General features: G+C 37.0%; 30 protein-coding genes across 30 annotated transcripts; 15 read left to right on the top strand and 15 right to left on the bottom strand. All coding sequences in view use genetic code 6, as the record gives it.

The window, feature by feature from the left end:
• Nucleotides 1-806: 806 nt before the first annotated feature.
• SS50377_20656 (RNA polymerase II subunit Rpb12) lies at nt 807-959 on the top strand (the record flags this gene model as incomplete). The annotated part of the gene is made up of 1 exon (XM_067904596.1): nt 807-959. One exon carries the CDS (start codon nt 807-809, stop codon nt 957-959), a length of 153 nt encoding a protein of 50 aa, XP_067768078.1.
• Nucleotides 960-972: 13 nt separating this feature from the next.
• SS50377_20655 (uncharacterized protein) lies at nt 973-1,347 on the bottom strand (the record flags this gene model as incomplete). Its single annotated transcript, XM_067904595.1, has 1 exon — nt 973-1,347. The coding sequence occupies one exon, from the start codon at nt 1,345-1,347 to the stop codon at nt 973-975; it is 375 nt and encodes a 124-aa protein (XP_067768077.1).
• A 145-nt stretch (nt 1,348-1,492) lies between these two features.
• On the top strand, nt 1,493-1,738 carry SS50377_20654 (uncharacterized protein; the record flags this gene model as incomplete). Its single annotated transcript, XM_067904594.1, has 1 exon — nt 1,493-1,738. The coding sequence occupies one exon, from the start codon at nt 1,493-1,495 to the stop codon at nt 1,736-1,738; it is 246 nt and encodes an 81-aa protein (XP_067768076.1).
• Nucleotides 1,739-1,840: 102 nt separating this feature from the next.
• On the bottom strand, nt 1,841-2,275 carry SS50377_20653 (uncharacterized protein; the record flags this gene model as incomplete). Its single annotated transcript, XM_067904593.1, has 1 exon — nt 1,841-2,275. One exon carries the CDS (start codon nt 2,273-2,275, stop codon nt 1,841-1,843), a length of 435 nt encoding a protein of 144 aa, XP_067768075.1.
• A 29-nt stretch (nt 2,276-2,304) lies between these two features.
• Nucleotides 2,305-2,814, bottom strand: SS50377_20652 (uncharacterized protein; the record flags this gene model as incomplete). The annotated part of the gene is made up of 1 exon (XM_067904592.1): nt 2,305-2,814. One exon carries the CDS (start codon nt 2,812-2,814, stop codon nt 2,305-2,307), a length of 510 nt encoding a protein of 169 aa, XP_067768074.1.
• A 300-nt stretch (nt 2,815-3,114) lies between these two features.
• SS50377_20651 (Protein phosphatase 2C) lies at nt 3,115-4,131 on the top strand (the record flags this gene model as incomplete). The annotated part of the gene is made up of 1 exon (XM_067904591.1): nt 3,115-4,131. One exon carries the CDS (start codon nt 3,115-3,117, stop codon nt 4,129-4,131), a length of 1,017 nt encoding a protein of 338 aa, XP_067768073.1.
• A 331-nt stretch (nt 4,132-4,462) lies between these two features.
• On the top strand, nt 4,463-4,645 carry SS50377_20650 (uncharacterized protein; the record flags this gene model as incomplete). Its single annotated transcript, XM_067904590.1, has 1 exon — nt 4,463-4,645. The coding sequence occupies one exon, from the start codon at nt 4,463-4,465 to the stop codon at nt 4,643-4,645; it is 183 nt and encodes a 60-aa protein (XP_067768072.1).
• Nucleotides 4,646-4,890: 245 nt separating this feature from the next.
• SS50377_20649 (Ribosomal RNA-processing protein) lies at nt 4,891-5,616 on the top strand (the record flags this gene model as incomplete). Its single annotated transcript, XM_067904589.1, has 1 exon — nt 4,891-5,616. One exon carries the CDS (start codon nt 4,891-4,893, stop codon nt 5,614-5,616), a length of 726 nt encoding a protein of 241 aa, XP_067768071.1.
• A 353-nt stretch (nt 5,617-5,969) lies between these two features.
• Nucleotides 5,970-6,479, bottom strand: SS50377_20648 (uncharacterized protein; the record flags this gene model as incomplete). Its single annotated transcript, XM_067904588.1, has 1 exon — nt 5,970-6,479. One exon carries the CDS (start codon nt 6,477-6,479, stop codon nt 5,970-5,972), a length of 510 nt encoding a protein of 169 aa, XP_067768070.1.
• Nucleotides 6,480-6,930: 451 nt separating this feature from the next.
• SS50377_20647 (uncharacterized protein) lies at nt 6,931-7,269 on the bottom strand (the record flags this gene model as incomplete). Its single annotated transcript, XM_067904587.1, has 1 exon — nt 6,931-7,269. One exon carries the CDS (start codon nt 7,267-7,269, stop codon nt 6,931-6,933), a length of 339 nt encoding a protein of 112 aa, XP_067768069.1.
• An 81-nt stretch (nt 7,270-7,350) lies between these two features.
• SS50377_20646 (uncharacterized protein) lies at nt 7,351-7,749 on the bottom strand (the record flags this gene model as incomplete). The annotated part of the gene is made up of 1 exon (XM_067904586.1): nt 7,351-7,749. One exon carries the CDS (start codon nt 7,747-7,749, stop codon nt 7,351-7,353), a length of 399 nt encoding a protein of 132 aa, XP_067768068.1.
• A 129-nt stretch (nt 7,750-7,878) lies between these two features.
• On the bottom strand, nt 7,879-8,178 carry SS50377_20645 (uncharacterized protein; the record flags this gene model as incomplete). The annotated part of the gene is made up of 1 exon (XM_067904585.1): nt 7,879-8,178. The coding sequence occupies one exon, from the start codon at nt 8,176-8,178 to the stop codon at nt 7,879-7,881; it is 300 nt and encodes a 99-aa protein (XP_067768067.1).
• Nucleotides 8,179-8,709: 531 nt separating this feature from the next.
• On the top strand, nt 8,710-9,057 carry SS50377_20644 (uncharacterized protein; the record flags this gene model as incomplete). The annotated part of the gene is made up of 1 exon (XM_067904584.1): nt 8,710-9,057. One exon carries the CDS (start codon nt 8,710-8,712, stop codon nt 9,055-9,057), a length of 348 nt encoding a protein of 115 aa, XP_067768066.1.
• A 125-nt stretch (nt 9,058-9,182) lies between these two features.
• On the bottom strand, nt 9,183-9,806 carry SS50377_20643 (uncharacterized protein; the record flags this gene model as incomplete). The annotated part of the gene is made up of 1 exon (XM_067904583.1): nt 9,183-9,806. The coding sequence occupies one exon, from the start codon at nt 9,804-9,806 to the stop codon at nt 9,183-9,185; it is 624 nt and encodes a 207-aa protein (XP_067768065.1).
• A 377-nt stretch (nt 9,807-10,183) lies between these two features.
• Nucleotides 10,184-10,546, bottom strand: SS50377_20642 (TB2/DP1, HVA22 family protein; the record flags this gene model as incomplete). Its single annotated transcript, XM_067904582.1, has 1 exon — nt 10,184-10,546. The coding sequence occupies one exon, from the start codon at nt 10,544-10,546 to the stop codon at nt 10,184-10,186; it is 363 nt and encodes a 120-aa protein (XP_067768064.1).
• A 39-nt stretch (nt 10,547-10,585) lies between these two features.
• SS50377_20641 (Calmodulin) lies at nt 10,586-11,017 on the bottom strand (the record flags this gene model as incomplete). Its single annotated transcript, XM_067904581.1, has 1 exon — nt 10,586-11,017. The coding sequence occupies one exon, from the start codon at nt 11,015-11,017 to the stop codon at nt 10,586-10,588; it is 432 nt and encodes a 143-aa protein (XP_067768063.1).
• Nucleotides 11,018-11,094: 77 nt separating this feature from the next.
• Nucleotides 11,095-11,712, top strand: SS50377_20640 (Hsp70 nucleotide exchange factor Fes1; the record flags this gene model as incomplete). Its single annotated transcript, XM_067904580.1, has 1 exon — nt 11,095-11,712. The coding sequence occupies one exon, from the start codon at nt 11,095-11,097 to the stop codon at nt 11,710-11,712; it is 618 nt and encodes a 205-aa protein (XP_067768062.1).
• Nucleotides 11,713-11,722: 10 nt separating this feature from the next.
• SS50377_20639 (uncharacterized protein) lies at nt 11,723-12,238 on the bottom strand (the record flags this gene model as incomplete). Its single annotated transcript, XM_067904579.1, has 1 exon — nt 11,723-12,238. The coding sequence occupies one exon, from the start codon at nt 12,236-12,238 to the stop codon at nt 11,723-11,725; it is 516 nt and encodes a 171-aa protein (XP_067768061.1).
• Nucleotides 12,239-12,271: 33 nt separating this feature from the next.
• Nucleotides 12,272-12,871, top strand: SS50377_20638 (uncharacterized protein; the record flags this gene model as incomplete). The annotated part of the gene is made up of 1 exon (XM_067904578.1): nt 12,272-12,871. The coding sequence occupies one exon, from the start codon at nt 12,272-12,274 to the stop codon at nt 12,869-12,871; it is 600 nt and encodes a 199-aa protein (XP_067768060.1).
• A 20-nt stretch (nt 12,872-12,891) lies between these two features.
• On the top strand, nt 12,892-13,389 carry SS50377_20637 (uncharacterized protein; the record flags this gene model as incomplete). Its single annotated transcript, XM_067904577.1, has 1 exon — nt 12,892-13,389. One exon carries the CDS (start codon nt 12,892-12,894, stop codon nt 13,387-13,389), a length of 498 nt encoding a protein of 165 aa, XP_067768059.1.
• Nucleotides 13,390-13,399: 10 nt separating this feature from the next.
• SS50377_20636 (Hsp70 nucleotide exchange factor Fes1) lies at nt 13,400-14,077 on the bottom strand (the record flags this gene model as incomplete). Its single annotated transcript, XM_067904576.1, has 1 exon — nt 13,400-14,077. One exon carries the CDS (start codon nt 14,075-14,077, stop codon nt 13,400-13,402), a length of 678 nt encoding a protein of 225 aa, XP_067768058.1.
• Nucleotides 14,078-14,094: 17 nt separating this feature from the next.
• On the top strand, nt 14,095-14,526 carry SS50377_20635 (Calmodulin; the record flags this gene model as incomplete). Its single annotated transcript, XM_067904575.1, has 1 exon — nt 14,095-14,526. One exon carries the CDS (start codon nt 14,095-14,097, stop codon nt 14,524-14,526), a length of 432 nt encoding a protein of 143 aa, XP_067768057.1.
• Nucleotides 14,527-14,565: 39 nt separating this feature from the next.
• Nucleotides 14,566-14,928, top strand: SS50377_20634 (TB2/DP1, HVA22 family protein; the record flags this gene model as incomplete). Its single annotated transcript, XM_067904574.1, has 1 exon — nt 14,566-14,928. The coding sequence occupies one exon, from the start codon at nt 14,566-14,568 to the stop codon at nt 14,926-14,928; it is 363 nt and encodes a 120-aa protein (XP_067768056.1).
• A 377-nt stretch (nt 14,929-15,305) lies between these two features.
• On the top strand, nt 15,306-15,929 carry SS50377_20633 (uncharacterized protein; the record flags this gene model as incomplete). Its single annotated transcript, XM_067904573.1, has 1 exon — nt 15,306-15,929. One exon carries the CDS (start codon nt 15,306-15,308, stop codon nt 15,927-15,929), a length of 624 nt encoding a protein of 207 aa, XP_067768055.1.
• A 125-nt stretch (nt 15,930-16,054) lies between these two features.
• On the bottom strand, nt 16,055-16,582 carry SS50377_20632 (uncharacterized protein; the record flags this gene model as incomplete). The annotated part of the gene is made up of 1 exon (XM_067904572.1): nt 16,055-16,582. One exon carries the CDS (start codon nt 16,580-16,582, stop codon nt 16,055-16,057), a length of 528 nt encoding a protein of 175 aa, XP_067768054.1.
• A 434-nt stretch (nt 16,583-17,016) lies between these two features.
• SS50377_20631 (uncharacterized protein) lies at nt 17,017-17,298 on the top strand (the record flags this gene model as incomplete). The annotated part of the gene is made up of 1 exon (XM_067904571.1): nt 17,017-17,298. One exon carries the CDS (start codon nt 17,017-17,019, stop codon nt 17,296-17,298), a length of 282 nt encoding a protein of 93 aa, XP_067768053.1.
• An 898-nt stretch (nt 17,299-18,196) lies between these two features.
• Nucleotides 18,197-20,128, top strand: SS50377_20630 (Inorganic diphosphatase; the record flags this gene model as incomplete). Its single annotated transcript, XM_067904570.1, has 1 exon — nt 18,197-20,128. One exon carries the CDS (start codon nt 18,197-18,199, stop codon nt 20,126-20,128), a length of 1,932 nt encoding a protein of 643 aa, XP_067768052.1.
• Nucleotides 20,129-20,142: 14 nt separating this feature from the next.
• SS50377_20629 (uncharacterized protein) lies at nt 20,143-20,895 on the bottom strand (the record flags this gene model as incomplete). The annotated part of the gene is made up of 1 exon (XM_067904569.1): nt 20,143-20,895. The coding sequence occupies one exon, from the start codon at nt 20,893-20,895 to the stop codon at nt 20,143-20,145; it is 753 nt and encodes a 250-aa protein (XP_067768051.1).
• Nucleotides 20,896-21,081: 186 nt separating this feature from the next.
• On the top strand, nt 21,082-22,044 carry SS50377_20628 (uncharacterized protein; the record flags this gene model as incomplete). Its single annotated transcript, XM_067904568.1, has 1 exon — nt 21,082-22,044. One exon carries the CDS (start codon nt 21,082-21,084, stop codon nt 22,042-22,044), a length of 963 nt encoding a protein of 320 aa, XP_067768050.1.
• A 63-nt stretch (nt 22,045-22,107) lies between these two features.
• On the bottom strand, nt 22,108-22,653 carry SS50377_20627 (uncharacterized protein; the record flags this gene model as incomplete). Its single annotated transcript, XM_067904567.1, has 1 exon — nt 22,108-22,653. One exon carries the CDS (start codon nt 22,651-22,653, stop codon nt 22,108-22,110), a length of 546 nt encoding a protein of 181 aa, XP_067768049.1.
• Nucleotides 22,654-22,914: the final 261 nt, after the last annotated feature.

The raw sequence follows: 22,914 nt of genomic DNA, 5'->3' as shown, positions 1-22,914 counted from the left end.
TTTTAAGTTTTTGGGTTTTTTTATTTTAAATTTATTTTTATTTTTTATTTTAAATTTTTTAAATTTTTTATTTTAAATTTTAAATTTTAAATTTTTATTTTTTATTTTAAATTTTTATTTTTATTTTATTTTTTAAATTTTTATTTTATTTTTTATTTTAAATTTTTTAAATTTTAAATGTGAATGCGTTTTTTGGTAGCGGTAAAGGGTGCGATTCAGGTGGGCGTTTTCGTCAAAATCGCCAATAACTTACAGGGGTTAATTTGGGGCAATTTGGGGTAATTTGGGGCAATATATCGGTTTTTACATGTTGCGTATAAGTGAATATTATGTGATAAAAATAATATTTAGTATTTTTGTAAGTTAGTGTTTTTAAGCGTTTTTAAGTCAATTATTAGCAATTTTAGCTATAGCGGTATTGAATTAAATATCGTGCAATGTGAGCTCAGCTGAGATATAAAGATCATAGGAAGACTTAGTTTTCTTGATAGTAGGGAGTGAATAAGCTGGGGGGAAGAAGATTAATATCTTACAGAATACTATTTTAAGGCTGATTGATCGAATTTAAATTGAGTTTTGATTATGGCTGGTATCTGCTGTAATATAGAAATGTATTTTGTTTCCTGATTAAATTTTTTGGTAGTTTAATTAGTTTTCGAGGCTAGTTGGAAGAGTTAGACCGCGTTAGTGTTTTCAAAATTTCATTTTATTGTTTCATTCTACTTTATTCAAAGTAGACATATAAATAGGTAAATATAATTATTATAATATAATATTACATTTATTGATTTTTCACTTCAGCTAAAATGAACAGAGATACTGTTGCATATATTTGCTCCATTTGCGGCAGAGACACATACCTTTAAGTGGACACTGCTGTTCAGTGCTAACATGATTCGAGCCATTAAGTTTTGTACAAAAAGAGGGTTATTAATCCCCAAGTTTATAAATGTATGTGATCGTAAGTTTGAGTCACTTTTAAATATTTACCTTGCGACGTTTGGCCTTCAGATTTTTAGAAATTTACAATATTTTAACTGTCAATTTGCCAGTTAACGTCGGTTACAATTCGATTTTGGCTTATGATTTATGTAATTCATTGAAAAATTAGCGTGTATAGTGAAGGCAATCAAGCATAAGTTATATAAAATTATTTTATTGAAGCAATGATCTTTAAAGTTACAAATTACTGATACGTGTAAATTGGTTTTACAAACCAGAAACAAATGATTCCTTATTCTTATATTTTAATTTACTATAAAATAACTATTCCATATATACCTTATATAGTATTGATATCGAACCTGTTTAAGTTAATTTTTTAAAATTTTCAATCTTAAATATCATTTATTTTGTATTGTAAATTTTTAAGATTCTTTTAACATTAGTAACGTAATAACTAATAAAGTTGAAGCATATTAGCAGTAAAAATAAACCCTAATTATTCAGTTAAATTTATAAGTATCAGACTTTTTTCATATTAATACAAAAAATGCCGGATAAATATGACTTAAAGGTTCCCAAACCACTAGAAAGCATTCCAAGGTTAAAATCCTCAAAGCTTCGAATAGTACAGAGAATAGACAATGGTCGTAAATAGAATAATATAAGTAAGATACATCCTATACCTAATCAATTAACTGATTTTGAGTAAATGATATATTAAGACAAACCAAGAGATCGATTTGTAATCAATAGGATAATGCGATTTAAATAGCAACAAAAAATAAGTCAATGAATAATGCTAATAATAAATAATGCATTACAGGATGTTGGTTGTAAACCTTAGTGACTTTTTATTAAAATTCTTATTTTGAAGTTCAGCAAACTTGATCAAAAATCATAGGAATAAGATATCGTCTAGATCCATAGTCTGTAATTTTTGAGTTACTGTAGGCCTATCGGCTTATTTATTCACTTACTTTTGCGGAATATTTCTTTTAGTTGGTTTTTAATTTTCTATTATCGGTTACCTACATTAAGCGATTGGCATTGGAATAGTGACTCTCTTAGCTGGTTTTGAGGGAGTTATCTTAATTAATTCATTAAATTTGGTGAAATCTGTCCTAAATTTATTTAAGTAACCTAAATAATCAATAGATATCGGTTTCTAGGTCATTTATATATGTAGCTTAGGATATACATGGACAACAGGCTTCAACGTCACTTATGAATTATTTTATGAAAACTACCTAGTTTGGATAATCTACCTACTACGAAATGCATACCTGGCGTTCACTGACTCGACAGGCATCTTTTAATTTTGTATAATCATGATAATATATAGTTTTATATAAGTTTAGCTCACTCGTAGAAAGTGTGCGTAATATATTTTTCAGCTTTCTATAATAGTGTTTATGCTTCCTCGAATACATTCTTAAGCAGTATCTCTTAAAAGGGGTAAATCTGAGATCGGGCCATCTTCATTGCAAACTAAATGGGACTGAGTGTTTTCTGAATCAAAGATATCAGAAAGTCAACGCAGGGCACAATTTGGAGCTGGTTGGTGATTCTGTAGAACAGTTGCTGCACCGCGTTAAGCTTCCGGAATTTGCAGTCATGCAGCTTCAGCTGACCCTCGTACTTCTGGACTAGCTGGACAATTATGTCGATAATACGCCCAGCACATTGGTGTATTTCCAGCCCGCACTGGTCGCGGTGGTTCTGCCAGTTGGAATCGGTCTTCGTGCTCGCGAGACCCGGCTGCGAGTCGACTAACACAGAATTCTGGCGCGTGCTGTCGCAGAATGATTCAAAAAATGAGCTATCTGTGTCCATTGGCACTGATATGATCGACAGGTGTGGGATTTACATTTCTGATTGAGTACTGGCGCGATATTATTGTATAGAAACTGGAAGAGCGGTTATCGTTTCGTAAAATCTGTGTTAAAAAGATATAAACCTAATATAGTAAAACTGACTTAATTTTCGGTAGAATAGTATACTAATAGCTTAAACTTCGCGGTTAATTTTTCGTTTCGATGACTTATATATATATAAATTCTGGGTTACGATGGAAGATTTTGTTAGTTTGGTTTCTACAAAATATTATTTTTTAAAATATAGATATAAATACTATATTAAAATAACACTGGATTAGTTTATCAAAGTATAATGAATCCGTTTAAGGTTGGTCAATTCTCGCAGTAATTCTCAGCCAACCAAGATCACTTTTATGTAAATCAAAACTATCCAGTATTTGCATCAGTTTTTGATGGTCATGGTTAATCGGATAATGCGGCTCTATTTCTAAAGTAAAAACTATACAATAAAATAAAATAAGATCTAGCAGTTAAGAACACAGCTACTATAGCCGCAAAAATAAAGTAGCTTGATGATGAATTTAATAGTACTACAACTGATATGTCAGGGTCTACGATTGCTAGTATTTATATTGATTAGAATTCCGCTATAGCTTTTAATTTAGGTGATTCACGTATTTACTATCAAAGGAATGGAAACTTTAATTTAATTACAAACGATCATTCTGTAGAAAATGATAAGTAAAAATTGATATAGAAAGGTGGAATCGTGAAGAATAATCTTCTTTACGTATCTCCATGGGTGTTTGCAAACTCTAGATCATTTGGAGACAAAGTAGCTAAAAAATATCTTGATAACTCTGCAGAATTCTACGAATCCCCACCAACTTTTGAGTTTGCGTTAATAGTTTCTGATGGGATATGGAGCGTTTTAGAAGATAAAGAGATGTAGTAAATTGCTAATAGAAACCTAAATAACCCTTACATTGCATGTAGAGAATTAGTCCGGCAAGCGGCAAGAGCCTAACTGAGACTTGTCGACGCTTAAGATGACTGCACAGCAGTTTTAATAGTAAGATGTAAAATTTTCGATGAATAAAAATGGTAAACCAAATTTCATTTGAGCTGCCAAGTTTTCATCCAAAAAGTTTAGGAATTTGAAGAGGAGATATAAGACAAAGGGCGTGCATTTATTCGAAGCTCACATAAAAGTGCGAGAGAACTTAGAACTGGGGTTAAGAAAGGTAATTTGCACGAAATTGTGAGAAATGAGAAATTCTCGATTGAAGAATTCGTCCTTAGCTTCAGTGACTTACAAGTAGATGACATAATTGAGGCTGAAGATGATATTATGGGATTATTATAATGACTACCCTAGTTTTTGATAGCTGTAAAATTATTTTAACCCCAGAAATACTTTTTGCACGCAGGCTGTACTCATCATTTTCTCGAATTTATGTTAAATTATCGTATAATACTGATATAAAATTTAGTACCAATTTTCGTGTCTACCGATTTTTACCCTCATTATGTTATATATCGCTAATAACAACTTAGCTTAAATGTTTTTTAAAACTGCACAAATATCTCATAATACGCTAAAAACTGATTGTCTAATTTTTAAGTCATAAAATTAAATCACTTTAATATGCAATTTCCTGGCCATTCAAATCAATAACCTCCAGAAATCGTAATTTAAAATGACGGATTACCATTTGGCGCATACGTCTTGGGACGGCAATCCGCAGCTGAAACATACAGTGAGATTTGAGCGATTTAGCGACCGAAAGCTTGAAATCGTAAACGAACTGAATTATGGCATCCGCAGAAGAATTTACCAGAAGAGAAATTGCTTGGAAAAGGAGCTGGAGATCGCCTGGTGACTGAGCTTTTACGGCCGCGAAATGAAATAAAAATATTTGAGAACTTTTTCATTACACTAAAAAACCATGCTATCAGAACGATAACCTGGATAATCTATTCATAATGAGCCGTGCTAGAACAATGACTAAGTCCGCCCCGCAAAATCGCAGACCTTAAGATGTTCGTATAAAAGGAGTGGAAATTTTTTCATATAATTATTCATTATTATATACTTAATAATACTAATTTCTTCCACTCCTTTTAAATGAAGAACCATAAAAAGAGCTTTTCCACGAAGCTTTCGGCCTCCGAAAAGGTCAAATCTGCCAAATTTCGACTGCTGAACGAGCAGCTCTACACGCAGCCTACCGCCGCCTCCCTAACGGCGTTTCAGGAAAACCCGTAATTGTTCGCGCAGTACCACGAGGGCTTCAGGCTCCAAACGACGTCGTGGCAGCTGAACCCCGTGGACCTCTTTGCCGACTGCCTGCAAAACCCCCAAAACGCGCAAATTTCGACAAATAAAATTCTGACAAAAAAGACGAATTTTGCGAATTTGACGATTTTCGACATCGGCTGCGGCGACGCAAAATTGCAAAAATTGAATTCAAATTTGACTTTTCGCTCCTTCGATTTGCAGGTGCCGGAAACTGCCCCTTTCGTGGAAGTGGCTGACGCCACGAATCTCCCGGCGGCCGCCGGGGCCGCCGACGTCTGCATTTTCTCGCTTTCGCTGATGGGCGAACCGGCGAAAATGCTCAGCGAGGCCTTCCGCGTCCTGAGCGATTCGGGCGAGTTGTGGGTCGCGGAGGTCGGCTCCCGCTCGCCGTTGGATCAGTTCGTAAAAGGAGTGGAAAGCGTCGGATTTCGCTGTTTCTACCGCTGCGACTACAACTACTTCCACGTAAGCTGCTACGAGAAGGGCGCAGCGGGGGAGGGCAGTGGGCGCGTGCTGGTGCGCTTGCGGCCGTGCGTTTACAAGCGGCGGTGAGGGCGGAATTAGTGGGAGTGAAAAAAACGTTATATCAGTTGTTATATCAGTTGTGATGAATTTGGGGGATGAAAATGGGAGATTTAATGGGAGTGAATTGAATAATTCTGAAGAGAAATGGGGAATATGGAATATAAGGGGTGCTGTGCACAAATAGATGGGGAAAAGAGGAATGTGGAGTGAAAATTTATGATATATCAGTTGGAAATAGAGAAGTGAAGAAATGGTGAAATAGAGTGTTAGGAGGACAAGCGTGAGTAGAACAGAGATATATGATATTTAGGGTGTAGGATTGTGGCCATTTGAAAGGAAAGGAAATTGACGGTTTGCGGGCAGCTCCAGGCAAAGATTCATCACTCCAAGTCACCGTTGTCGATTTAAACCTTACAGAGGGAGTCCACGTTGTAGTGGACCAGGTCTTTATCTTCCTTATGGTAGTACTCGTTCATTCTTTTGGTCCATTGTTCGTAGTCGCATTCGTATTCATCGAATACCACTTTCTAGACTTCGTTGATGTAGGTTCCATCCTTAGTGTTAGTGCGGACGAACTCCCAAATGCTTTAAAAGTCAGCCTTAGGATTTCTCTTATAGAGAGTAGCAGTGGTAAGATCCAACATATGGTTACCACTTCCGGTAAAATACACTCCTGGCATAGTAAAACCAGCAGTGTCGTCACAAGGAATCCTGTTAAGTACCTCAAAGTGAATTGAGCAGATCTAAAAATGTGGGCCAATCTAATCATTAGAGGTAAACGATATAAAGTATTTGTCGAAATCAAAAATCGTATCAGGTACCTTGCTTTCAAACTAAACACATGTTGTCTTTATATCAACCTAAGGGTAAGAAGGTACATACGTGTCCATTTGTATAGTTCGAAGTGAAAAAATATTATTATAAATTTCTATATAATACTGTAAGAACTCATAATCGGAATTATTCATATCTTCAAATTTTTCGTATCATTATAGAATTTCGTCTTATTAAGGAGTCATGACACTTTAATGCGTTACATTGATTCATGACTTTAAAATATAAATTAGTAATATATAATATATTATTATATATTAATAAACCTATTATAATTTTAACCATAAATTTATGTTTGCTAAAAGATGATATCAATATTTTTACAACTGTTATTAGATGTTTAGCTTTTAATTTATCTTTAAATTTAAAATTAATACAGATAACAGTAAATTAGAAGCCAATTATGAATATATTTGACATGAGATTAAATTTATTGAGATACTTTTCAATTTCATATATTAATTATACAACTCCATTGATATTCACAAATTTTTCATAATAATTTTATCACTATAAAGTTTGATTAACTTTTTATGTAAATTTTTATGGAAGTAAAGCTTAGCTATAAATATTATTAACAATAAAAATATAAAGAATTAGACTATTTTATTAAATTATTATGATATCATAACGTATATACTGAAAATTGATATTTTAATTCAAAGTCTTTGTTTTTAGAAGTATTTTCATTTTATTAGCTTGATGTTAAAATTTAATAAAGCTAGTCATTTATGGTATAGCAGTTTATATTTTCAGATGAATACATCCAACTACAAGAATTGTATACTGTACTTCTGTCATAGTAATACTATTATGGCCGTGTTGTCTTGACCGTTGTTTTCCCATTCGCCAGACAAGCCTCAGGAAGCTTGTTTTGAAATAATAGTATGCTGATTTAAAAACGTGGAAGCCCTACCAATACTTCGCTCACTACACTGGGCCAGCTAGCAATCGCGATGAAACTCGCCATGTATTATGTTCCAAATAGATACCAAGGTGTCCATCTCCGGAGTTCGGGAATGGGAGATAGCATTAGTATGCGCGTAGGGTTTGTGAAATTTTGCTTTGAGCATCTGATCTCGCGGCGGTCCCGCTCAGTAACGCCGAGCAGGGATACGCTTGCTGGGCAGGTAGGGCATTGGGAGGGCGGAAGTTTTGCACGCGCTACTCCACGTTTCCGAGAGCGGTGGAATGGTAGCGGAAGGCGCAGGCGACGGTAAAGAAGCTCTTCACGCCGCTGCATGAAATTCCCATGCTGCCCTGTGCGTGGTCAGCCGCCAGAGTGGTTAAGCCATATGCAGAACTTTCCAATCGCCTGGGCCGCATGATGGCCGTTGGCCTATGGGAGGTGCGTCAGTCGCATTTCGGAAGGTCTGCGGATCCGATTAAATTTGTTGGTTACCTATCTTTATAGTAAGTATAAAAAAGAAACCAAAATAAACTCATTACCCCACTTCAGTCGACGTACAGCTCCTTCAGCGGCTCGTCTACCATGCTGAACATCTGCGACGCCTGGGAGCTGAGCAGGAAGTGCTCTGTCATGAAGGACAGGCTGTTGCTGCATATGAGCTTGTTGGAGGACATGTTTTACAATGGCTGTTACGATTAAGCGAATGGTGGGAAGGTTTGGTTCTTCGCTATCTTCAAATTGGCGGTGGTTGGCTTAGGAAGGATGTTATCAAGTTACTCCACCTCGTCCACTTGGCTCAGCAGGTACGTGTCCGCACTAGATATCAAACTTCCGACTGCTCCCATTTTAATGTACCATAGTTTGACTTTTAATTAATATTAAATAAATAACTTATAATATTTTTATGATTTGTTCATAATTATACTCGATATTCAATAAATTTTGAATTTATATATAATTGTGATATTATTTTACTACTTGAAATAATGATAATTTTAGTACTTAATAATCTAAGTCGAATACAACTTAACAATTTTATTCTATTTAGTTAATATATGTAAATATATAGTAAGTCTTTTTGCTTTTCTGCTTTATAAGAAAACATGCTGATTAAGTTTCTGCATATTTATGGTTATAAATGATCAATAAAATTTCCTAGAACCATTATTTTGCTATTAGAAAATTCACAATAAACATCATTATTTATAGTAAACTCAGAAAAAATATCATTAACCATTTTTTTAAACTGTATCCTCACCAAAAATTAAAATTATTAAAAGTAAATTCTGTTAATAATATTTGTTCCACTTTTAGCGTAAAATTTATATATTCCTATCAGATCTAAATATACTCTCGCCCAGCGTAACGTTGGCCGGATGCCGCGCGCCGGCCTTCCACAGCGTGCATGCGCAGCCCTCGCTTCGGGTGGTGCGCCGGAGCAAAACTCCGCCGAGCGCCATCCGGAAGCGAGCTTCCAGGACCGGAAAGGCGCGTGCGGCAAGTGGCCAATCACGGCGGCTTCGTGCCTGGGTGTGTTGCACTGCGGAACTGCACCTGCGCAATACGGCATTTGGAAGTCGGCTGCAGGTCCTACGTCACTAGTAGGCCCTGTGTGCAGGCCACAGCAGACGCAGCTACGCGACTACCTGGTGAATATATGCTGCCCTGCAGGATTGGGCGGCCTACAGGTCCACAGACCAGTGCAAGTGACTGGAGGCGGGTGAGTATGAGTCCTAGCCGAAACCTGCATTGCAATCACAGCGGCACAGAGGCCACGGTCAACGGTAGTTTCGACACGGTAATGAAGCCCGCCACACTCCAGCTGTGCAGGCTACCCAACAAATTGGTGTCATATCCACCTGCCGCCGCTTGCGCCAATCACGAACTTCCGGGCCATAAGGTTCTGCCCCCTGCTTACTTGGATCGGGATGGTGGTTGAGGCTTGACTGCGCGAATGTGATCTAGTAGGTTCCTTACTGCGCGCTCGTACCTGGCTCATTGCCCGTCCTGTGAATTGTGACCTGCCAGCCATGTTAAATATCTAGTCATTGAGTCTCTACATCACTTAAGTATTTTTTACTGTCTAGGACAGTGCATGGGAAAATTTACTTTATGGCTAGTATTATGATACCGAATTAAACCTTACCACCGGTAGTCTGGAAAACTGAAGCTTTGCATTCCTGACTCCGAGTTCCTAATCCGTTGCCTACATTTCGATCATGATCGTGTCCATTTCTGTATCATTATGCACCAAGTTTGCCAAATTCTTGGTATCAATGCGAAGATTTGCAGAAGAATCGAACTATACTAGATCACGCTCCAAATGTTTAGATATATAAGGGCGAAGCTTCTCTGTCTCTGGCGTATAAATAGAAGATGGTGGATTTACAGGGAGCGGTGTTGTTGGTGGTGCGGAGTTGTCAGAAAGACTACCATGGGTTTATAAATCAGAGAGTCGCATACGAGATGTCATTTTTATTAACTATTAATTTTAAATATCTATATGTTTATGAAAGATTTGTTTTTCTTACTATTAATGGGCTTATAATTATCAGACTGGCAGTTCTATATTAGACGTAGTAACTATAACTTATACAATAACTTATGATTGGAAGCTTTCTAAATAGTTTGTTAGGCAATTTTTGATAAATTTAAGATTGTAGTAGTTGCTTACAATAAATCAGAGCTTGAAGGTTTTTAAACTTAGTTCAAAAAACTAATGATATTATATTGGTATGACCTTGGTATTTATATCATTTTGAAGCTATAGATATTCAGGATATTTTTATTTTATTTGTAACATCAAAATATCTATTAGTAAATAAAATTACTTGTATAACAAGATAAATATCACTATTTCATAAATTTCTGACGAAATTTTTAGACTTGTTTTTACCTATATGCTTCATCCTCTATCATTTTTTCTACATAAATGAATGCCGGTTTCATCACTTTATTATATATAACAACAGAACCTCTCTTATTAATTAGCCAAACAAGTATTCCTAGTTTAATTGTAGAGTAAAATGTAAACTTTTTAGCAATAGGAATAAGATTTTCAAGAAGCATAAATAAACCATAAATACACCAATACGATAGCCACTGAATGTCATCTGTGGGTTCAGGTGATTTGTATGATTACACTGATAAATAAACAGGAAACATAATAGAGTAAAGTCTTTACACAAAAGTAGTCAAATTGCTGAACGACATATTTTAGGGAAAGTAGGGACTTATATTATATAATAATACTCACTAATTGTGATAGTCATGTATGTATTTCGAGAATACTTCATATGACATCAGTTAGTTGGAGTCACCCAGTTGTTCTATGATTGTCTCAGCTTTTCGATCCGTGATTTAGTATCCTAAAGTCGTCATTATAGTAATAAATTCATATTTGTCAATATTTTTAGAGTAGTCAGAGTCTCCTGCAAAAAATGCTAAGCTAGCAAGGTCATTTTTACGAACATTCTCAATTATATACATAAAATGAAGAAATTCTTTAAACGTAAGCATTTTATCCTCATCACGATCAACAAGCTCAATTATTGAACTTGCTTCTAATGGATTCACATCTATGCCTATATGCCGTAAAGTATCCGACATATCCTTTGCAGAAATTTTTCCTTTATTGGATCCATCCATCTAGACGAATACTCTACGGAGCTAATCCTAATTCATTATTATTAAAAATCTGTATGACAATATAAAATAAACTGGAATCAATTAAATTAATTTCATTGATTCCCCCTTCTTTAATGAATCCTTAGTTTATGAAAACTCTATATGAATGGTCCACTAAACAATAGTCGGGGATTAGCTCGATGGAACCAATGGATTTATAACGCTAGAAATGGCTTCAAGAAGCTATGGAAAGTATGTTTGTAGACGGAGCTACTATCATTAGAACATGTTTTACAGCACTACCAGATTTGAATTGCGAAGAATAAATCGATGTTTGGGAAAATTTATAGGAGTTATTAGAAAATATAGACAATGCAATGGTTCTTAAACCATTGGGAAAATGGCCTGATATTATTAAGGCGATGAAATAAGACGACACCATCCATGTTTACGCATAAAAAGCTGCTGCATCGGCGTTATAAAATTGTCCTGATGCTATTAAAGCAGCTTTAGATAATAATATAGTAGATGCTATCAAAATTGAAAAATCCTGCTTAGGTGTAGTTTCTGCTCTAATTAAAGATGCATAAGGAGTATAATTACTTGAACAGAATATTTTGTAGAAATTTCTTGGACTTGGATGCGACGAACGAGTTATGTACCTAAATGAATAGCTGGCTGCGTTAGCAGCAGACGAAGAATCACCATTAGAAGCTAAGAAAGCTTATACTAATTAAATCATTTAATAGTGATAAACTTTCCTCACTTTATCCAGGATTTAAACTTCTAGGTGATATTGTTTGAGGTTTATATTTCTGGAATTAGAAATGTATTATACTGGTTAATGGTATCATTCTTATAATTTTAAGCGACGATATCTAACAAATTTCCTTATTAAATGCTAGGATTTAAGAATTATATAGATTTCCACGTACTCTATATATCACCGTTCTCTGAAACACATATCTTGCCTTTAAAACTTATCTTAAACTTATGGTCAATAGACAATTACCTAAAAATAGATCTAGGTAAATTATCATTATGAATAGTAATGTCCTAATTATTTTTAAACACATCTTTTAATTATGGGTTAACCACTACCATACCATTTTCTATTTTGAATAAAAGTGAACTCGCTATTGATTTATCTGACAAATTATCATGATACAATTTTTAGGATACAGTACGTATAATATCTGCATTTTTTACTAAAATAAAAGTACTAACACAACAAATTACCTTCGGAATTTACTTTAACATTATACAAAATTAAATCATAGCATATATTGTATATGATTCATTTTTATATAAATGAACAAAATTATTAAATAAGGTTAAATCGAACCACAAACAATGATAAATATAATAGAGATTTAAGAAAGGATTTAGTAAAAGTAATAAGAAATCCATAACTTAGAAGCAGAAATTAAATAGTTGACTACATTAAATTGGGGATTATAGTTGTAGATTGACGATTTGGAAAGTTCACAATTAGAGTTATCTGATATTTTCAGTCTGGATTAAGAGTTATAGTTAAAATAAATCCAAATTTATGAAAAGTAGTAATACATGAAAGATTTATAAGATTAAATTTAACACTAGTAGAAAGATTATTAACAAAAGTACATAGAATATTTTAAATAATCTTAGTAAATCACTAAATTATTATAATCGTTTTAGATTAATAATATTGAAGAAAATTAGCGTGATATCTATAAATTGCTAGCAATTAGTATTAAAAATAATTAATTTAGATAAAACTTAATTCAAAACCTTTACAATTATAATATCTAATCGAGTTATAGAGGGGTTTGGTATGAAGTTTCCTACTAAATACATTAGTTAAGTAGATATTTTGATTTTTATTAAATTATTTATTTCTTTATTCTAGTAATGATGGTAACTATGTGAATAAAATTTAATTTTGTATAATGTTAAAGTAAATTCCGAAGGTAATTTGTTGTGTTAGTACTTTTATTTTAGTAAAAAATGCAGATATTATACGTACTGTATCCTAAAAATTGTATCATGATAATTTGTCAGATAAATCAATAGCGAGTTCACTTTTATTCAAAATAGAAAATGGTATGGTAGTGGTTAACCCATAATTAAAAGATGTGTTTAAAAATAATTAGGACATTACTATTCATAATGATAATTTACCTAGATCTATTTTTAGGTAATTGTCTATTGACCATAAGTTTAAGATAAGTTTTAAAGGCAAGATATGTGTTTCAGAGAACGGTGATATATAGAGTACGTGGAAATCTATATAATTCTTAAATCCTAGCATTTAATAAGGAAATTTGTTAGATATCGTCGCTTAAAATTATAAGAATGATACCATTAACCAGTATAATACATTTCTAATTCCAGAAATATAAACCTCAAACAATATCACCTAGAAGTTTAAATCCTGGATAAAGTGAGGAAAGTTTATCACTATTAAATGATTTAATTAGTATAAGCTTTCTTAGCTTCTAATGGTGATTCTTCGTCTGCTGCTAACGCAGCCAGCTATTCATTTAGGTACATAACTCGTTCGTCGCATCCAAGTCCAAGAAATTTCTACAAAATATTCTGTTCAAGTAATTATACTCCTTATGCATCTTTAATTAGAGCAGAAACTACACCTAAGCAGGATTTTTCAATTTTGATAGCATCTACTATATTATTATCTAAAGCTGCTTTAATAGCATCAGGACAATTTTATAACGCCGATGCAGCAGCTTTTTATGCGTAAACATGGATGGTGTCGTCTTATTTCATCGCCTTAATAATATCAGGCCATTTTCCCAATGGTTTAAGAACCATTGCATTGTCTATATTTTCTAATAACTCCTATAAATTTTCCCAAACATCGATTTATTCTTCGCAATTCAAATCTGGTAGTGCTGTAAAACATGTTCTAATGATAGTAGCTCCGTCTACAAACATACTTTCCATAGCTTCTTGAAGCCATTTCTAGCGTTATAAATCCATTGGTTCCATCGAGCTAATCCCCGACTATTGTTTAGTGGACCATTCATATAGAGTTTTCATAAACTAAGGATTCATTAAAGAAGGGGGAATCAATGAAATTAATTTAATTGATTCCAGTTTATTTTATATTGTCATACAGATTTTTAATAATAATGAATTAGGATTAGCTCCGTAGAGTATTCGTCTAGATGGATGGATCCAATAAAGGAAAAATTTCTGCAAAGGATATGTCGGATACTTTACGGCATATAGGCATAGATGTGAATCCATTAGAAGCAAGTTCAATAATTGAGCTTGTTGATCGTGATGAGGATAAAATGCTTACGTTTAAAGAATTTCTTCATTTTATGTATATAATTGAGAATGTTCGTAAAAATGACCTTGCTAGCTTAGCATTTTTTGCAGGAGACTCTGACTACTCTAAAAATATTGACAAATATGAATTTATTACTATAATGACGACTTTAGGATACTAAATCACGGATCGAAAAGCTGAGACAATCATAGAACAACTGGGTGACTCCAACTAACTGATGTCATATGAAGTATTCTCGAAATACATACATGACTATCACAATTAGTGAGTATTATTATATAATATAAGTCCCTACTTTCCCTAAAATATGTCGTTCAGCAATTTGACTACTTTTGTGTAAAGACTTTACTCTATTATGTTTCCTGTTTATTTATCAGTGTAATCATACAAATCACCTGAACCCACAGATGACATTCAGTGGCTATCGTATTGGTGTATTTATGGTTTATTTATGCTTCTTGAAAATCTTATTCCTATTGCTAAAAAGTTTACATTTTACTCTACAATTAAACTAGGAATACTTGTTTGGCTAATTAATAAGAGAGGTTCTGTTGTTATATATAATAAAGTGATGAAACCGGCATTCATTTATGTAGAAAAAATGATAGAGGATGAAGCATATAGGTAAAAACAAGTCTAAAAATTTCGTCAGAAATTTATGAAATAGTGATATTTATCTTGTTATACAAGTAATTTTATTTACTAATAGATATTTTGATGTTACAAATAAAATAAAAATATCCTGAATATCTATAGCTTCAAAATGATATAAATACCAAGGTCATACCAATATAATATCATTAGTTTTTTGAACTAAGTTTAAAAACCTTCAAGCTCTGATTTATTGTAAGCAACTACTACAATCTTAAATTTATCAAAAATTGCCTAACAAACTATTTAGAAAGCTTCCAATCATAAGTTATTGTATAAGTTATAGTTACTACGTCTAATATAGAACTGCCAGTCTGATAATTATAAGCCCATTAATAGTAAGAAAAACAAATCTTTCATAAACATATAGATATTTAAAATTAATAGTTAATAAAAATGACATCTCGTATGCGACTCTCTGATTTATAAACCCATGGTAGTCTTTCTGACAACTCCGCACCACCAACAACACCGCTCCCTGTAAATCCACCATCTTCTATTTATACGCCAGAGACAGAGAAGCTTCGCCCTTATATATCTAAACATTTGGAGCGTGATCTAGTATAGTTCGATTCTTCTGCAAATCTTCGCATTGATACCAAGAATTTGGCAAACTTGGTGCATAATGATACAGAAATGGACACGATCATGATCGAAATGTAGGCAACGGATTAGGAACTCGGAGTCAGGAATGCAAAGCTTCAGTTTTCCAGACTACCGGTGGTAAGGTTTAATTCGGTATCATAATACTAGCCATAAAGTAAATTTTCCCATGCACTGTCCTAGACAGTAAAAAATACTTAAGTGATGTAGAGACTCAATGACTAGATATTTAACATGGCTGGCAGGTCACAATTCACAGGACGGGCAATGAGCCAGGTACGAGCGCGCAGTAAGGAACCTACTAGATCACATTCGCGCAGTCAAGCCTCAACCACCATCCCGATCCAAGTAAGCAGGGGGCAGAACCTTATGGCCCGGAAGTTCGTGATTGGCGCAAGCGGCGGCAGGTGGATATGACACCAATTTGTTGGGTAGCCTGCACAGCTGGAGTGTGGCGGGCTTCATTACCGTGTCGAAACTACCGTTGACCGTGGCCTCTGTGCCGCTGTGATTGCAATGCAGGTTTCGGCTAGGACTCATACTCACCCGCCTCCAGTCACTTGCACTGGTCTGTGGACCTGTAGGCCGCCCAATCCTGCAGGGCAGCATATATTCACCAGGTAGTCGCGTAGCTGCGTCTGCTGTGGCCTGCACACAGGGCCTACTAGTGACGTAGGACCTGCAGCCGACTTCCAAATGCCGTATTGCGCAGGTGCAGTTCCGCAGTGCAACACACCCAGGCACGAAGCCGCCGTGATTGGCCACTTGCCGCACGCGCCTTTCCGGTCCTGGAAGCTCGCTTCCGGATGGCGCTCGGCGGAGTTTTGCTCCGGCGCACCACCCGAAGCGAGGGCTGCGCATGCACGCTGTGGAAGGCCGGCGCGCGGCATCCGGCCAACGTTACGCTGGGCGAGAGTATATTGGAACTAAATAGTTCCAGTAAGTGTATTTACACCGGAAGAGATGAGTGATCTCTAATATGCTTTAAGAGGTAAAATTATTATAGTATATTGTATAGTAAATAGTTGTTATTGTTTAATGATTATGTTTTATTTGACTTTAGAATACATATTTTTTTTAATTTTATATTTACTTTATTTAGGATATAATTTGAAACTAATTTTATATAAATTAGTATAATAAATTATGAATTAATACAAATGTATATATATTCTTTAATTATCAAACTTAAGATAATTTTATTTTTTGTAATAGTATTGTTATTACGGATAATAAATATATTACTAATATTCGCTAATTGTTTAAACAATAAAAAACTATACAAACCAAATTTATTATTTATTAATATTATACTATATTAACAAATTTAAGAAACAATTATTTTCAAAAAGTAACATTATCATTCTAAGCTTCTTAATTTCACTTATTGAAACAGCAGTAGAAATATTTATATTTATATTTTTTTAATAATATATTATACTTCATAAATATCATTACCACATTATACTCAATATTTTACTCGTATCTTAATCTTAATTAATAAATGGGGATTCAGCTTTCTGCTATTTCTTAAGCTGATAATCATCTTTTAGCTTAAGATACAAATGCAATAAGGAGATAATATTATAATAATGCAAATTCGGCTACTAGCGTAGCATAAAAATATGAAAAAAAGTAATAAGCTAATAGTGATCGGGCGCCAACAAGTATTAGACTCTAGCTAAGATAAAACTAAAACATTTATGAGCTACATGCGTCGTCATAAAAAAGTTTAAGCAGATTGTAGAATGTTTTATAGCACAATCTTTTAAATAACTCAGATTGATATTAAGTTTTTGACAATTAAATATTGTTGTCAACGAGTAGTACAGATCTCCTGATAAAAAGTGATATGTGTATGTTACTTTTGTCTTCGTAAAATAATTCAACTTAAATAGCTTCTTGCAAAATTACTGTTTAAATCTTATGCTAGCAAAATAAAAATATAACTATCAATATGTAAAATCTAACTAATATTCACCATTAAACCTTGTATATACCTCAAATTTGATCATAGTTTCCAAAATTGATGTCTTCAATCTACAAATCCTCAAATAATTTTAATGGAATCTCCCTATGTTTTCTAGACGAACGAGGTTATTGATTCTTCGATGCTACTCTAGCAGATCTTATTGATTTTGGTGAAGGCGTAAGGTCGGGACTGCTGTTTTAGATAATAAGCGCAGCAAGTTGTAATCGCCTGGCCTACATTTTGTTTAAATTTTTTCGGATAATATATTAATAACAATATAATATACCGTTTTTAGGAATATCTACAGTGAAAATACAATATATATTATTATATATTAAGCTATAATATATTTGTTAATCTGCGAAATGGTTCTACTATAAATTTATGCTCGAAATCGAGCCGGACATTCAATTATCAAATCCAAGCAAACTCTGTAATCAATATCGATTGCAGCTGAATTTTACCACAAATACTTACAATTTGCAGTCCGCAATTTCCTGAAAAAACAAAATCACAATATCTCTTTTACCGAAAGGTTAACACTGATTATACAATGTTGGGTTAGATAATTTTTTTCACCTTTTTCATTTACAATTACTTTATTTACTATTACAATATAATAATTATATTAATAGCGAAAATTAAAGTATACATTTATATTATTAATTGATATATCATATATTATTGTATACTTTCGCTTCGCTCTCTAAGAATGTCTCAAATCTACGTCTGTGGCCACAAATCGCCTGATACCGACTCCGTTATGTCAGCGCTGACGTATGCCAACTATATTAATTAGCTTAATCCCGGCAGCAACGCCATCCCCATTGCTGCCGGACCAATCGCGCAACAGACACAGTTTATCCTCAACAAGTTCTCCGTTTAAGCGCCAGAAATCAAGCCAGACATTACACCGGCTCTGAAAGATTTTCCAAAGCGGGAGTTGAAGGTTTTAGATATCAATGACCCCCTTTCCAAAGCCTTTGAAATTTTTCATGAATCTCAACACTCGAACTTCCCAGTTGTTGATAAAGGCATCTATAAAGGCGTATTGAACCTACCATCACTGATTACTGTGTTCACTCGTCCTAGCAAAGAGTCAGAGCTTAAGACCGTGACTGCCTCGATCCAGTCAATTCGGAGAGCCCTCAAAGCCACCCTCATCGAGACGAACTGCCAATGCAGCATGGATGAGGTTTAAGATTTTAATATCGCTGTTTCTACCGTTTCTGTAGAGGATTTTAAACTTATTTCAGAGAATTGGAGCGATAGTATGTGGAAAACATCAGTATTTCCGATTTCTTTCAACAAAGAAGTCATTGAGTATCTTATAAGTAAGAATGCTGGAGCAATCATTTTATCTAAGTCATTTGATATTGTTAAGAAAATCAAGAGTAAAAAGGCTGGTTTATTGGCAAACGATTCTGTCTATATTAATTTATCGGCGGCAGGTTCTAATGTGGATCTCATGTAGCTTGAAAGTGTAATTCCCTCTGTAAAAGACAGTTCTTTAGAGAATATTCCGTAGTTATTGCGAAATGACACTGCTGATTATGTTATCGAAGATATATCCCTTTTAGGATCTAATTCGTTTAATTAAGATGATTCTTTCGACGAAGATGATCCACTTAATGACATAATTCATCTATTTATGAACAAGAATACGGCACTTGTTACAACTAATTTAACAGTAGCCTCCGCTGTTTTACTAATAAAGCAATCAACACCCGTTAGATTTTATTATAATCGTGATAAGATCAACTTCATCAATGAAGCGTCTCCAATTATCGAGCTACGCAATCGTTTTTCAAAGAATCCCAAGCTCCATGTTGTTGCTATAGTAGATGACAGTAATAATCTAGTAAATATTGCCACATAGTATGATCTAAATAATTTGAACATTATCAAACTAGTTTTAGTTGATCATAACGAAATTTAGTAGTAGGTAACTGGCTCATAATCCCTTGGTGTAAAAATCATTGAAATTGTCGACCATCACAAGATTGCTATAGAAAGTTAAGAGTATACAGTTAAAATGACTGTTAGACCATTAGGATGTACTTGTACAATAATAACCTAGCTTTATCGCCAAAAAGGCATTCCAATAAATAAACTAATTGGAAGCCTTCTTCTCAGTGCTATAATGACAGATACTTTGGTTTTGAAATCACCCACAACAACTTAAGTTGATCGTGATATAGTGCGTTATTTAGAATAAATTACTGGTATTGATCATTAATCTTGGGGAAATGAAATATTCTCTGCAGTTGAAGGGTTCAGTGGAGTGGATAAAAATAAAACGATCAGATAGGACTATAAACTATTTGATACAAAGCTAGGTAAGTATGGAGTTAGTTAAGTAGAGGTTGGCTCTCTGGTAAACTTACCAAATGACCTTGCAGAAATCAAACGAGAGCTTTAATCAATCCGTGATAAAGATAACATTTTTTTGGTATGTTGTCTAGTTACTGATGTAACTTAAGGTATTAGTGTCCTTCTTACTGATGGAGTAGAAAGTCTAGTTGAAGTAATGGGTTACATCACTTGGGAAGGCCACACCTGGGCGTTCGACATGCCGGGCGTGGTGAGCCGCAAGAAGCAGCTGATGCCGCACCTCATTAACGTGGTGGCGCAGCTCGGGTGAAGTGACGTACTTTCTCACACTACCTGGTCGTAGCACTCCACGAAGCCTGACACGGCGCAGAAGATGTCCGCGACCATGTCATCCAGGTCGCACCAGCGCTGCTGCCCATCCTGGGCGTCCTCGAAGCTGGCCCGGCCCTGCGCAGTGTTGAGGCTGTACTCGCACTCGGCCGTCTCCGTCTTGCGCTTGTTGATGTGGACTGCCAGCGTGAAGCGCGGGTGCGTGTGCGCGATGATGCGCTGGGCCGCAGAAAACACCAGGGAGGCCCGGTCGCACAATTAGCTCTGCAGGAAGGCGAGCTGGTCGGTCGCGCTGGGGGCGCTGCGGGAGGTGATGAGCTCGCCACCGAAGACGAGGTAGGCGTTCTGGACGTAGCGCATCTCGCCCACCTCCAGCAGGATGCCGCGCACCGTGGAGCCCAGAATGTCCATGCGGTGCCGCTGAATCAGCTCCGGTTGCGGCGTGCCCTGGTACTTCGTGAGCGCCTGGAGGATGGCCCCCGCGAGCTGTACCCCGAAAAAGCGGCTCTAGCAGGAGTGGAGCACCACCACCTGGCTGGCCTCGTTCTGGGCGAAGGACGCGGAGAAGTCCGCAAACTGGACGTGCGCCAGCGGCCCGAGCGGGCTCTGGGCGGCGTGGAACTGCGAGAAGAAGGACGTCACCAGCTTCGGCGTGAGCTGCTTGTAGGAGCCCGTGATCGGGTGCAGCGTCTTCTGGAACAGCAGCTGCCGGGAGCCGACCGCGAGCTGGTAGATCTCGTAGATCATTTTTGGAGCGAGGGAATATAGTATAATACGCGGAGGGTGCGTGCAGTGAGGGCATAAATCAGGTCTGTTCCTCGGCGCCATGCTCGCCGGTCTGGTACTTCGCGTCCTTGTAGGAGTGCGGGTTCGCCTCGAAGGCGGCGCAGTAGATCTCGTAGGGCCAGGCGTCGAACGACTGGGCTTCCATTTATGGCGGTCCCACCCTCGCAGCAATTCACAAACGCACACCCGCCTTAAACATCATAATAGCGAGGTGGCCGCCCCTTCCACTCCTCAATCAACATGGACAAGATGCACGACAGCATGCCCGAGCACGTCAGAGTGGAGCGCCAGATGCTCACCGCCGAGGTCATCGTCTACGCCAAGATATCAGCTGCCAAGGCCGGTATGGCCACCATGTCCCTGCCTCCCCAGTGCCACTACCAGCTCACCCTCGCCGAGGCCACCCCCATCAGAGGCTCAGTCCCCGCCGGCCCCGTGAAGCTCATCATCGTCGGTGAGGCCCAGCCCGCCCTCAATACCGGAATGGCCCTCTTCGGGTCCAGCCAGGATGGCCACCTCGCCTTCACCGGGATGCTCGTAAAGTCCCTGGCGGATATCCAGGACATGGTCAGGTCGAACCCCGCCGGATGGGTCAACCAGGGCGCCCCATGGGAGGGCGACTTCTGCCACCCCGAGATCGACACCGCGGGCGCGACCGTCTGCCTCTCCACCGGGAGGCCCGCCTTCGCGTGCCCCGGCTTCACGCTTAAGGTGGAGCAGGTCATCCCCGCGGACGTGAAGGAGTTCCAGAACCCGTTCGGCGACGGCAAGTTCACGGTCTCGGTCACCAACAACGGCCCCAAGCAGATATGCAAGGCCCTCTTCGCGGACGCCAGCGGTGCCCCCCTCTTCGAGCAGTCTTTGATCGCGATTTCGGAGCAGGAGCCCCACGTCTGGAGCCAGGCGCTCCCCGCTTCGATCAAGTAGGTCGAGTTCGAGGCCGGCCAGACCATCACGGGGGAGGTGGACACCCTCAAGATCCAGAACATCAGCTGGCCCCAGGGCGGCATGAGGGTGTACTTCACCTTCGTGCTCGGCGATCTCATGAGCGCCAACTTCTTCTACTACTACTCCAGCTGCCACGACTCCATGGTGGAGGCGCGCAAGTGAGGTTTGCTGTTATTCACTGCCGGATGTCCAGGGCGGCTGGCAGGCCCGTGATGCGGAACCTGCTCAAGCGCCACACGCTGCATGCGCAGGGAGCAGTGCGGTTTCTGATGGTAGTCTCCATTATAGAATATGCACGGGTTTCCACTAAATGGGAAGTCGAGGGTAATCTGCGCCGCTGTTTAGTTGCGAGTCAAATTGCGGGTCCCCTGGTATCGTCCATGCACAGCCTGGATCCGTAGAGCGAGCACTTACGAGGTTGGCAAAAGGAAGTATACGCGCAATACATATCGGGTTGCGAGATAAACTGGAACTAAAAAGTAATTTTTAAAACGTTTTCAATATTGCCCACTTTCTAAAATGAAGTGGGGCCTGGTTGACAAGGTAGCTCTTGTTTAGGCGGGATAAATTCACAATAAAAACTTCTACCTAATATAATAGTAGTATTTTGTTGAATTCACAGTAATTCAGCTGCGCTATAAGCACCGAAATATTCTTCGGTGCCGAAGTAGAGAGGACCGATAAGTGATGGCTACCGTCACAATTATGCAGTCTGCGTAGAATAACCTTGCCAGCTTATGTTTCGGGGATATTTCCAGGGCAGACTATCATGAATGATTTAGTACTGAGATTGGTTAGCGCCGAATATTCTTTTTACTCGATACAACCTCGTTATCAGAGTTTTGTGGTTTGCTTCATTTGTGGTATATATCTTTATATATTTATTACCATTTGCTGATAGCATAAACTAGGTTATATGCGATGAGTAGAAAACTTACCATATGAGGAAAATGGTACGTTGGTCCCAGACAACTATTATTCTATATTTGCATAGCATTGCATCCCTACTGCATGAGAATTGACTCTTAACAT

The sequence above is a fragment of the Spironucleus salmonicida genome, chromosome 1, assembly GCF_000497125.1.
Source record: "Spironucleus salmonicida strain ATCC 50377 chromosome 1, whole genome shotgun sequence".
In the NCBI taxonomy this organism is placed as follows: domain Eukaryota; phylum Fornicata; order Diplomonadida; family Hexamitidae; genus Spironucleus; species Spironucleus salmonicida.
Note: the sequence above shows the minus strand (reverse complement) of the source record. Positions and strands in the feature narration are given on the sequence as shown.